The sequence below is a fragment of the Anolis sagrei genome, chromosome 6 (genome assembly GCF_037176765.1).
Source record: "Anolis sagrei isolate rAnoSag1 chromosome 6, rAnoSag1.mat, whole genome shotgun sequence".
NCBI lineage: Eukaryota > Metazoa > Chordata > Lepidosauria > Squamata > Dactyloidae > Anolis > Anolis sagrei.
Window position 1 is genome coordinate 54,397,084 of NC_090026.1, and position 13,634 is coordinate 54,410,717.

Consider the following 13,634-nt stretch of genomic DNA (forward strand, 5'->3'; position numbering starts at 1 on the left):
TAAATTGGGCCGGAGTCATTTGGGAGGTGTGTCTTTTTTTCCCCCCTCCACACATGGATGAATACAAAGGTCTTTATCAGGACCATTGCTAACTATTGTGTCTATTAATATAGAAGATTTGTCACTTGCTAAGGAAGAACTACTGGCCAAAATGTCTGAGGACATTTCGTGTGACATTCTATGTATACAGGAAACACACAGAGACATCTGATGTGATAGACCAGTAGCGGCTTTATCCCATGATGTGCCAGTTGGGGAAACTCACCACAGACTCAAGAGTTTGCAGTTCAGCCTCAGTCCACGAACCTCTATTCTGAGCAGCTCTGCTTCAAGCAACTTGTGGCCTTCCAAAAGCATCTGGCTGGTGTTGAAACAAGCTAATGGATGACACAGACCACTGGGATGATTTGGCAAGACAGGTTTTTGTTTTATTTAATTAACTAGAAAGGCATATGACAGCAAAACAGAGAAACATAAAGCTGACATTGCAGCTTTTATTTCAGAGCCTAAAACAGACAACATGATGGCTCTTGTTTCTGACATACAGTACCATGCAAAGCACTCTGAAATGGAAACAACAGATTTAACAAGTGCCTTGCTCTTGCTACATTAGAACAATCTATCCAGGAACTTCAGTTCTTGTTTGACTCAGATATAATAGCTTGGGAATCACCACCATACAAGGAATCAGCAACTTGCAATGTTAAATGGGCCTAAACCAGTTCAGTCTTCAGTTGGCTCAACCAAAATTGTGCAAATGCTTCACAACTGAAATCTCTCCCTTCTTTTAAAAGATCAAAAGTCGGGTATGAATTCTGATTAATTCAGGCATTACATGCAATTGCATGGGGACTGTGATAGGGCTTCTTCCATGCAGTTGCTCTACTCTGAACTTAAGAATGGAAAACGGAATGTTTTGGCCTCAAAGCCAACCTTAAAAACTCTGGCATCGACTCTGAGAACTGGGAAGCCCTGGCCCTTGACCGCTCCAGCTGGAGGTCAGCTGTGACCAGCAGTGCTGCAGAATTCGAGGAGGCACGAGTGGAGGGTGAAAGAGAAAAACGTGCCAGGAGGAAGGCGCGTCAAGCCAACCCCGACCGGGACCGCCTTCCACCTGGAAACCAATGCCTTCACTGTGGGAGAAGATGCGGGTCAAGAATAGGGCTCCACAAACCCACAAAAATAGTAATCAAGGAAGACCATCTTACTCGTCCAACGAGGGATTGCCTAAGTAAAGTAAGTAAAGTCTTCCATGCGACTTTGGAATATTTAAAAGTGTGGCTCATGCATATTGAGCTGGGCACAATGGTTCACCCAATGTCAATGTTGACTAGGACCCAGAGACACTGTTTTAAGGTGCAAAGAATGGTGATCCTTTCTTTCAATCATTATCCGTACAACATGGGAATGTCAATGGGAGAAATTACCAGTTGTTTCTAAGCAAAACTTAAAAGGTCATTCCCATTCCGAGGCCAACGGCACAAATAGCAGTTGCATTATAATTCGACACTAACTAGACATTCTTTATCATTACAAACATTTATGGTAAAATCATTAAAAGGCATAAATTATAGAACCAAAAAGATTCCAATAAGGCATCTGTGATTCCCAACTGGATGCAGTTCTTTCGCATAAATGTATCCTAATCAATAGTCCCAACTAGAAATGACACACAGAATTAGTTGTTGAATGGTGTGCGCCAAGACTTACATAAATCCCACTGTTTCCGCGAGTCTATTCTAGTTAGGATTACCAATAGGATTCAGACCACTATCTTTCTCCCACCAAGCAACCAGTTGGTTCAAGTATTGTGTGAAACATCCTTTTTTTGGTAAATGTTTGGTATAAAAACTCAAGTGAAAAAAGCTTAAAATGTTGAGTGATCACTTTAAAAAAATTACATGAAAAAAGTAAAAAATTGATTTTAAGACAACATTCACTTTCAGTATTTGTGAAATCTGCGGGACCTTCCAATTCATTCATCAAGATCCGGACAGATGTGTTTTAAGGCAACATGTCAAGTTGGCACCATGAGGATAAACTGTCACAGGCTGAAGGCAGCGTAGATGTGCAGAGGCTGAATGGCAGTCAGTGGACTTTCTTATCACGCACGCTGACAGAGCCGTCTTCCATGCCAAAGTAAACACGCTCCGCCATGTTGATAAAAAGGCCAGTTTCTACCACTCCTGGAACAGAGACACCAAAGTTAAGCCTCATTCCTATTCAAACCTTCTATACAAAGCAGAGCTGGCCTCTCTTATGAAGCTAATATAAAATCAACAGTTCAGATGTTAAGAGCTTTCAGAAGAAAAGAACTACCGTATATTCCGGGGTACCAGACGGCTTTTTAGACATGTAAACCCTTATAAAATTTTGGGGGTCGTCAGTACGCCGGGTATAAAATTAAAATAATAAAATTACTCCGCCTCCTCCTCCTCCGCTGCCTTGGCTCATGGCGCCCTCCCGGGCAGGCTCCCCATCCTTCCTCTCTTCCTGGCTGCCTTCCTTGCTCAGGCCCAGGCCTCTCCCTTGTTGGCGTTCAGGCCCCTGGGCTGCTTCCTGCGCTGCTCAGGCCCCTCTCCTTCTTCCTGGCCAGGCCTCGCGAGAAGTGCCTCTTCTCCTGCGAGACAACGTTGTCTCGCAGGAGAAGAGGTGCTTCTCGCAAGGCCCGGCCAGGAAGAAGGAGAACGGCATGAGCAGAAGGGCCTCCCGCCTGGTCAGGCCGCTCTCCTTCTTCCTGACCAGGCTTCGCGAGAAGCACCTGCTCACCCGTGAGATAATTTCATCTCGCGGGAGAACAGGTGCTTCTCGCGAGGCTTGGCAGGACTGGGAGGCAGAGACGCCATGGCAGCGGAGTGGGGACAGGAAGGAGGAGAGCGGCCTGAGCAGCGGAGTCGTCTTAAACGGCGAATATATCCCCAACTCTCTATTTTAAAGTTGGGGGGTCTTCTTATAGCCCCGGAATATACGGTACATAAAAGGGCATTACACGAGGTGTATTTTTTAAGTAAGGTCCGTTTTGTTGTAGACACTAGTAGTTCGCGCGCATACCGCAACGAGCGCATGCCTCAGGAACAACTGTGCTCAGTTTCCACTCTGTAGCTAACCTGTACGGTTCTGTTCTTTAAAAATGTTTAAGAGAGTGTTGACATCCATTACACCTCCAGCAACAATGCCTTCCTCGGCCATGGTTGGTGGTGACGATCCCGCCCGGGGTTCCTCACAGCATCCGCGCGAGTCGTCAGTGAAAAGAAAGTGAAAAGAAGTGCTCAAGACCGCACTCATCCACGATTTGAACTCACAATTCACGTGGAATTCGTGAAGCTGCCAAAGCCTTAGACAAACGCCAAGCCCATCTTTGTGTTCTTGCATCAAATTGCAACGAGCCCATATATGTCAAACTGGTTGAAGCCCTTTGTGCTGAACATCAGATCAACCTTATAAAGGTTGATGACAACAAGAAGCTGGGAGAGTGGGTAGGTCTCTGCAAGATCGACAGAGAAGGAAAACCTCGTAAAGTTGTGGGCTGCAGTTGTGTGGTTGTGAAAGGCTATGGCAAAGAATCTCAGGCTAAAGATGTCATTGAAGAGTACTTCAAGTGCAAGAAATGAACAAATAAAATATTTTTTAGCCTGGTTAAAAAAAAAGTTTAAGACTATTAACTCACCCTCCGCATGTGAGGTTCGCTCAGTGATATGGTTTTTGTCAGCTAAGAACCTGCCTGCTGCAGAAATTCATCGACAGATTTGTGAAGTGTTTGGTGAGTGAAAGCAAAGTGCGTAAGTGGGTACAACAATTTAAAGATGGCCGTGACAATGTCCATGAGGAGGACCGCTCCGGTTGCCTTTCTTTGATTACAGACTATTTGGTGGCTTCAGTTGAAGCAAGTATTCGTGAGAACAGGCGCTTCACAATAACAGGTCTCTCAAACGAATTTCCTGACGTATCAAGATCAGTGCTTTACAACATTGTTTCTGAACACCTAAAGTTTAGGAAAGTGTGCTCCCGTTGGGTCCCGAAACTCCTGACAGAGGACCACAAAAACCAAAGATTTGAGTGTGGTCAAATCAAATCGTCTGTAATTGAAGAAGGGCGACCGGAGCGGTCCTCCTCATGGACACTGTCATGGCCATCTTTGAATTGTTGTACCCACTTACGCACTTTGCTTTCACTCATAACAGTATCACCGTACACAAATCTGTCGATGAATTTCTGCAGCAGGCAGGTTCCTTGCTGACAAAAACCGTATCACTGAGCGAATCTCACATGCGGAGGGTGAGATGATAGTCTAAAACATTTTTAAAGCACAGAACAGAAACATACAGGTTAGAAACTGAGCACAGTTGTTCCCGAGGCATGCCGGTACACGACACACGCGCTCGTTGCGGTATGCATGCAAACTACTAGTGTCTACAACAAAACGGACCTTACTTAAAAAATACCCCTCGTATTTTGTGAAATAGTCATCATTTTTACAGGGAATGCAATACAGCCTTCTCAGTGACTATTCCCAGATTTGGCAGAACTTCCTTCTTGGGGATGTTTAATTAACTCCTTCCACATAGTTTCTTTTTTTAAAAAAATCCAACAAGTTTCTGAGTAACATGCTGTTCTGTTCTTATTTCTTGTCACATAACTTTTTAGAGATAAAGTGATAGCTTGACTTAAGAAACTAATTCATTCTGTGACTGAACTCTTAACTCAAAGCAATCATATCACAAAGCAAATTTTCCATTGAAATACTATTAATTCATTCCAGCCCCCACCCCTTTTTTGTTACACGTTTTTAAATAAGGAAATGTAGATTAGAAATAACAAATAGTGTATAAATGCACATTTACACTGAACAAAAAAAAAGAAAGATCAAGTTTAAACTGGTAGAACAAAGTTGTGGCAAGGAAGCAAAAAGCACAAAGTGAAGAGGCAGAAGCATCATTTTCTTCATACTGTACTCATTTGAGCTTCCTTGCCTCTCTTGCTCCCTCTCCCTCTCTCTCTTCATGATGCCAAACATACCAGGAATAAAAACCACACAAAATCAACTGACCCAAAGTTCCTCAAAGAAAGTTGCCATTTCTTCATAGTCAGCTGTCAGTAATCATGTCCCATCAATTTCTCAAGTAGTAATGAATAAATGAATATTTAAGAAGCAGGAATATTTTAAACGAGTCCGTATGTAATTAAAAAGAATGGGAAAGAGGACAGTTGGGACTTTTTAACTTGCCTGCTGTTCTTCAAAACTTCCTACTTTGAAGAAAACAACAAAGTGAAACACTACTGCCACCTGCTGGATCTTTTCATATTAGCAAATGCAGTACAGTAAGTCCCCAGGTTACGAATAAGATAAGTGGGCTTTCTCTTAAGCTGAATTTATATTCAAGTGGGCTTGTCCCCATGAAAGCTGCCTCCAGTCCCTTCGGGGAAATGGAGGTGGGATACAAAAATAAAGTTGTTGTTGTTGTTGTTGCTGTTGTTAGTCTAACAGGCACATTTTTAAGTGTCACTCCAGCCATTTTTTTTTAGTTTTGGATAGCGTAGATGTGATGAAGCATTGATTTTTAACTGTAGGTTAAGCATAGTAGTTATGTATATGTGTCTCTACAGTTAAATATGATTGTATGTGTGTGTGTGTGTGTGTGTATATATATATATGCTTAGATGGTTGAATATTATTATATGTATGTGTTCAGGAGGTAAAAGACAGTTATGGATGTACATACAGGGTTAACCATTTAGAAATGGCAGAACTAGGGGGATGGGACCAAGTTCAGCACTCTCATCTCATCTCATCTTTAATTACTTATTAATCGCCCTCCATCCGAGATGCTCCAGGCGATTTACACTGCAGAAATTACACAGGATAAAACACATACATACAAATATTAAAATTAACATGAGTCAAATGCTCCAGTAAAAAGCCAGGTCTTAAGCGCCAGGACAAAACGTCCCAAGTCGCACATGGCTCTCAAATAGGGAGGCAAGGAATTCCACAAGGCAGGGGCAGAAATAGAGAAGTCCCTGCGTCTGGTGCTTTCCAAGTGCACTTCCCTAGGACCTGGTATATAGAGCAGATTGCGTTGAGATGGTCGTGGCGACCTCCGATGATGGGAGAAGGAGAGACGGTCTCTAAGATACAATGGACCCTGGCCATATAAAGTTTTAAAGGTCAGGACCAGCATCTTATACAAACCACGATACCTAATTTGGAGCCAGTGTAGATGCCGCAGCACTGGTGTTATATGGCATTTTATGGGCGTTTTTGTGAGTAACCTGGCTGCAGCATTCTGGACAATACGGAGCTTTCGGGTCGTAGAAATAGGAAGGCCAACATACAAGGCGTTACAATAGTCCAGCCTAGATGTGACCGTGGCATGGATGACTGTTGCCAGAGCCTCATCTGACAGGTAAGGTGCCAGTTGCCTCGCTTGTCGTAGATGGAAAAAGGCCTGTTTGCTGGCAGCAGCGACCTGAGCCTCCATCGTCAGCTGCGAATCTAAAACGACACCTAGGCTCTTAACGGTAGGTGATGGAGATAGAGCAGCGCCATCAAAGGTAGGTAACTGATGGGTTGGACCTATCGGGCGGCCATGCCACAGGATCTCAGTCTTCGCCGGATTCACCTTCCGTCTGCTAGCATGTAGCCAGTTCGACAAAGCCTCCAGGCATAAGGTGAAATTGCCAGATATTGACGTTACTCCAGGCTCCAAGCGCAACAGGAGTTGGGTGTCAACTCTGAGTTAGGTTGCCATGGAGAAAGGGGTAGAGCCAACTGCACTTACCAGAAGCAGACATTTTGAGGCTTCAGTCCTTTGGTCATCGAGCCAAAGGGAAGGTGGTTCAAATGTGTGGTGAACCAAACTAAGGGAAAACTTTTAGCCTAAGTGATTTAAATAAGTCAAGGGGACTTATTTAGGTTTGTGGTTTAGCTGTGTGCTAATAGGAGAAGAAATCCCACTGGGAATTCTTACTTCAGCAGGAAGCTGAAGGGAAACAAGGGTATTAGCTGACCTTAGTTAATCTGTTAAATAAGGAAACATTTAGAAGTGTAACAACTGGAGAACTAGTTGGTGGAGTAAAAGACATCCTAAAGTTATATTAAGATTTGTTGAAACTGTAACTTGTGAAGCTTTATACCTCAGGAGAAGAGAACTCTGAAACCATTAAGACACTTCCATACTCCAAATAAACTTGTTCTGGTTTAGTAACTCAAGCCTCAGTGTACTATTTCAAAGAGAAAACAAAATAACCTCGCTACACACCAAAAGAAACACTACAGAGTGATAGCAGCGAATCTATATGAAAATAGGGGAATCTATTAATAAACTGAATAGGAAACCCTTATTAATTAGTGGCAGCATAGCCTAATACCTCACATATGGTGGCAGCATACTAGATTGAATAGAATATCAGACAACGAAGGGGAAGTTTTTACAATAGGGTTATCAGTCCTGCAACATTTCTTTTGCTGTCTTTGCCCCTGTTCAAAAAAAATCACCTTACTTTCTGTCTTTGTGACATCTGTATTTTGAAAATGTTGGATTGTTATAGAAACAAGGATTGGTGATAAAGCTTTAGTGGAGACACTTTTCCCATGATAACTCTTCCAGGAGTAAATTTCCCTTCGTGGGGGTAGATTTCATCTCACCTCCTGTCTCACATCCGTTTGTAACTATAATGGGGGAAGGTCTCCGCTGAAGCTTTATTACCCACTCTTGTTTCCACAGCAACTCAAAATTTTCACAATCCATTGTACCCGATCCAACACATACAAATTCAACTTAAGAACAAACCCACAGAATCTATCTTGTTCGTAACCCGGGGGCTGCTTGTAATATGCCAATTTCTCCCAACAAGCATGTGATTCTTTTGGAAGGTAACCAATAAACACAGACAAAGGCTAAGATGGCATGCAGACATTACCTGGTATCATCTTGATTGCCATGTTTACTTTATTCCAGTCATGAACTTTGTCAAATTTCCAGTCTAGTAAGAAGTTCCCATTGTCCGTCACCACTGGGCCCTATTAAGCAAAAGAAGTCCAATTTTGTACAACATTTTATGCTTTAAATTAGGGCCACACACCTACTTTCAAAGAAGAATTGACCAAAACCCAAGCCAATCACACAACTGAAGCTATAAACACCATTCTGAATTTAAGGGCGAAAATCCACTAGGATTCGTATTGCCTAATGCCTTCATCACATACAGTACACCACCCTGAGTCCCTTTGAGAAGAGAGGGTGGTCTAGAAATGAATTATTATTACTATTAATATTATTTTATCCTCAAGTTGCCGATAGGCTGAGAAAGGCGGTATACAAATACAGTAAATAAATAAATAAATAAATAAATAAATAAATAAATATCCACATTTAGAAGTATTACTTCAGCAAAGAGGGGAACATTTCACCACCTATAAATGGAGTGGAGTGGGTCATCTTACCTGCAGTCAGAAAAAGCACTTCAAATTAAGCCAGTGAAGCATTTCAAGACTCAATGTCAAAACAGTTCTCATTTCTATTTGCACAACAGGCTCTTGAGGTGGATGATGTGAAAAGTATGATGTGTGGATTGAATGAAATGGTATGAAAGGTGTATGACTGCAATCTGGCCAAGATGGAAGACACCATCCTAGGAAGAATGGCATTTTGGAAAGCTGTAAAAGGCTGTAAAACTGCTGAACTGCTGACATGACCAGAGAGAATGATTAACTCTTGGTTGAAAACAACATGTTTACACAGTCAAATACAATTCTTTAAGTTAAGGAAGCCAAAAATGCTCCTTACTTAAGAAGGAAAACAAACATATGTTAAGAAAGAAAACACCTGTCAGGAACTGATGGAGTCAGTGTGTTTTAGCTGGAAAAACAACCCTCTATGCCACTTCCTGAAATAAAGCCTATTTTGTAATTTCAACAATGCCAGTTTAATCTATTAATAGCCAAACTGTTCCAATACGTGTATCTCACCACTTCTGTAAATAAAGGATATGGAGAAGTTTCAGAAAGTGGGAATTTTCTCCATTGCCACACTGTGTACTTACAGCTTTATTGACAGCCATCCTCAGTTCCGCAACGCCTCCAAACTTCTTGGCCAAAGCCCTGGTGATCGGCACATAGGCCATCGGGATGACTTCAATGGGAATCCCTTTTTTCCACTGCTCTCCAAGGTTTCCAGACTTTTTTCTAAAGAAATGTGGTTTTTAAAAAATATATTAACATAAATTATTATTATTACTATTACTATTACTATTACTATTATTATTATTATTATTATTATTATTATTATTATTAAATGTGGTTTTTAAAAAATACATTAACATTATAGCAAGAACTCCCATGATGGTCTAAATCTAACAGTTTGGTGTACAAGATGTGTGCAAGGCAGTAAAGACTTCAAAAAAGTTCATGCAGAAATCTGTGTTCAGTTTCTTTGCAGGAGAGCATCGGTTAATGGGGAGGCAGGAGCAATGTGTAGGAAGAATTGCCACAGTTCCTGTGCCACACATTCCTTACCCCCTTAAAAAAGGATAGATATGGAAAATGTATTGTAAGACGACTGAAGAAATGGGACAAAACAGAAATGGTGTTCCCTCTCATGAATTTCATTTCAGCATTGTAGGAAATTATGTTACAGTAAGTCGTAGCAGGATCAAGTGTGTGTTAAAGAAAAACCTTATGATGTTAATTATTATGTGCAGCTGGTAATGTAGGTTAGCCAGCATGTTTGGGCCACACCTGGTGGGGTATAACTGTATAGATTTTAGAATACAGTTTGGAGAAGCAATACGCTACTCTGAGGAGAAACAATACGCTGTAATGCTGCTATGCTCTAACAGCGATGCTCTTTTCTATGGTGGAATAGTTATTTACTCAAGGTTTATGTTTTGCTCTCTCATATATTGTCTATATGTGAGTTACGCTATATTAATTATATTGTTTTATTTGCTTATTGCTTTATTGTTTACTGATGTGTTGTTGGGCTTGACCTCATGCAAGCCGCCCCGAGTCCCCTTGGGGAGATGGTGGTGGGGTATAAATAAAGTTGTTGTTGTTGTTGTTCTTCTTGTTGTTGTTGTTGTTGTTGTTATTATTATTATTATTATTATTATTATTATTATTATTATTATTATTATGTGTTACTTACAAGGACTATGTAAGTTTGTACCACTGTTTGATTTTGTATGGAACACTGCAAGTTTATGCCTCTGCTGATAAGAGTAAAGTTTTTTCTGTTCCATTTTCCTCTTGCCTGTGTGTCTTTTGCAAGGGACTTGGCTAAAATTCGCTTCTGTGCAACAAATTAAAACTTCAGAGAAGCATTTAGCTATCCAGTGGAAGAATTAAAAAAAAGGAGAAAATCTATAAAGGGAATACAAATCCAGTAAATGTAAGAGATAATGGTTAGATGCTTTCCAGTATCTCACTCTCTCCAATGTTATAAATTTGGGTCTGATGGAATTCTTACATGGGGCAATGCCCTCAATTTGTCCTCCATGTAGCTAAACCCTCATGTGTGATCCAAGATGAAACCACAGCATAAACACCCTGTTCACTCATAAATTAACACATTTAAATATGTTGTTTTGCTCTACCTGAGATCACATAAAGCATTAATGGGAAACTTAGATTTTTTCCAATTACCTCTGACCATTTTCATCCATTCTGATGAATACATTCCAATTTGTTTCCTTTCTTCTTAATTTGTGTGTGCGCACCTTCAAACTGTCTGTCAATTAGCAGTGATCACCTGCATTTCATAGGATTTTCAAGGAATACTCAAGAGGTAGCTTTGCCATTTCCTTCTTCTTATTTATACTCTGCAGCACCTGGTATTCATTGGTGATCTGCCATCTAACTACTAACCAGAGCAGACCCTACTTAGCTTCCAAGATCAGATGGCACCTTGTGCCTTTAGGACTTTTACCTGTAATCAGCAATAACTATGAAGCTTTTTGCAAAGCCGGCAACGATCTTCTCCTGGGTCAGGCAACCCCTGATGAGAAAAGAGAGTAGAACAAAGGCCCAGATCAGCAGGCTCAATGTGCAGCAGCCCCAGTCTATGCCATTTTGATCAGCTCTGTCCCTTGAAGAGAATGCATGTTTAAACCAACTGTAATCATAAAGCAGGGGGAGGAGGGATGTCTGTCAGCAATTTGATAAAAATATAACAATCCATGGCACCAGAAGGGTGTAAAACACAGGCACTTACAGAGAAGGTTGACCCAACCAGGTAGAAGACAGTGTTAGGCTATCTCTGAAGGCAAAGAGATCTGTATTTTTCTATCTACTCCAAGGAGCTTTGGCACAATCCTGCCCAAACAGTATTTACATCCCATAATAATAACCGCTCGGAGTCGCCCAAGGGCTGAGAAGAGCAGTATACAAATAAAGTAAGTAAGTAAGTAAATAAATAAATAAATAAATAAAACTTTATTTTTATACCCCGCCAACCATCTCCCCTAGGGGACTTGGGCCGGCTTATTTTATTTATGTATTTATTGCTGCGCTTGTATACCGCCGTTTCTCAGCCTAAATTGGCGACTCAACGCAGTTTACAACTCTACAACAATCAACAATATTCAGTTTAAAAAGCATAAAAACAACATACAATACACAATATTGGGCCACCAATACAATCCAATGCATCTCTTAACTAGAATCGCAATCCAATTTCATCGTCCATGATTACCAATCCTTAATCAATCCTTACAAGGGACACGCCCAAGATTACAATTAAAACACACATGTAAAACACTTTAACCAATTAAAACATCAGCTAAAACAAATAACAACACCATAGAAAGCAATATTAAAACAATACGGCTGAAAGAAACATAGCTGAGGTATAAATTCAATGAGTGCAATACATTTTTACAGGAGCGCAGAAAAGTGCAACAATACAGTAAATTAGGCAGGAAATACTGTCATAACACATGCTGAGGTAGACATATGCCAGTGTAAAGTGCGGAACTTCAAGTAGGGACAAGAAAGTTACTGGTGAGCTGCTTAGTCAAAAGCGAACCGGAACATCCAGGTTTTTAGTTGACTACAAAAGGAGGACAAGGTGGGAGCCTGTCTGATCTCCCTAGGGAGGGAGTTCCAGAGCCTGGGGGCCACCACCGAGAAGGTTCTCTCCCTCGTCCCCATCAACCGTGCATGTGATGCTGGGGGGAGAGAGAGCAGTGCCTCCTCAGAAGATCTCAAGGTATGCACTGGTTCATAGGGGAAGATGCCATCGCGAAGATAAGCAGGTCCCAAACCGTTTAGGGTTTTATAGGTGATGACCTGCACCTTGAATTGGGACCGGAAACTTATTGGAAGCCAGTGGAGCTGTTCAAGCAGGAGGGTTGACCGCTCTCTGTAACTAGCTCCCGTGATTAGTCTGGCTGCAGATCTCTGGACCAACTGTAGTGTCTAGGCTGTCTTCAAGAGTAACCCTACGTAGATCACATTGCAGTAATCCAACCTAGTAAAAAAGATCTACACAGGCCATGAACAGGATTGTAGCCAATATAACTAGGAATTGGAATGTAGTATTTTTCACTAGACTTACATATTACTGCCCCAGTCTTATCAAACTCAATGGTCTATGACAATATCGGATGCTATTTTATAAACATTCAGAAATTTGCTTCGAAAGAAAGGCACTGAATGCTGTGGAAAGAATAAACCATTGCTTTTGCAAGTAGTTTAACCCTTTAGTATTCCGTAGATGCCTCAGTAAAGTGGTAATATTCCACATTAGGCACCAGTTGAGCAGTAATTCAGATTCCGCTTATTGTTTTACAGATTATTTTAAACCAGAAAACAGGAAAATTTAGTTTTATAAATATCATGATTAAAATTACGGGAAGTGTTCAAAGGCCAGCCACCATTTTCTAATTGGTTTCAATGTTTCTCCGGGAAATGGATAAAAACAACATACACAGAGAGGAAGCTGTTGTTGATTATGTGCACCTTCATTTTTTGCACAGGTTTTACTCATGCTAATTTTAGAGACTATGGGTGGACAGTAGGCATGGTTAAGTTCGGTCGGAATCTTTGTAATTCGGAATATATTCGGAAAGATCTGCTTTTGAAAGCAATTTCAAAGTTTTTAAGGAAACTGGAAGTCCCTTTGCCCTTCCAAAACTTTTTCCGCCATTTCTGATATGAAGCAGTGAGTCGGAAATTATTCAGCTTTCCCCCGCTTCTGGTCTCAAGCCTGGGAAGCGTTTTAAAGCAGAGTGGATGAATTTCCTCCCTTTGCCCACCCCCCACTTCTGTAGGAAATCAACTATTTTCAAAGTAAAGACCACCCAATGAAACAGGAAATAACACTTTCAAACCACTAAGGAAGGATTCGGAAGTCTTGGAAGTTTCAAACAGTTTTGAACCTTTTTTTCTGTGAAAATCGGAATTGACTTCCGAATTGAACCATCAGCACCCCCTACATCAAAACGAGTTTTTAATCATTTTTTAAAATCAAATAAGCCTAGTGGACAACTATGGTGTATCCAGGGACCAACTATTATCAGGGATGCACAAGATTCCAAAAATACCGAGCATTGAATATGTCCATAAATCCACTTCTGGTTTGGAAAAACTGGGGTTTTCTAATGTTAGATTGAGGGAGAATCCTATTTAAAAGATG

At 41.1% G+C, this 13,634-nt stretch overlaps 1 protein-coding gene across 1 annotated transcript in view; it reads right to left on the bottom strand.

Moving 5' to 3' along the window:
• Positions 1-403: 403 nt before the first annotated feature.
• RPIA (ribose 5-phosphate isomerase A) overlaps positions 404-13,634 on the bottom strand; it is a 34,069-nt gene continuing 20,838 nt past the window's right edge. The window contains exons 6-9 of the mRNA XM_067470123.1: positions 10,926-10,994; positions 9,043-9,184; positions 7,921-8,020; positions 404-2,186 (exon numbers count right to left, since the gene is read on the bottom strand). Of these exons, the coding sequence (XP_067326224.1) occupies positions 2,089-2,186; positions 7,921-8,020; positions 9,043-9,184; positions 10,926-10,994 (409 nt within the window). The 3' untranslated portion in view covers positions 404-2,088. The remainder of the gene's footprint in view (positions 2,187-7,920; positions 8,021-9,042; positions 9,185-10,925; positions 10,995-13,634) is intronic.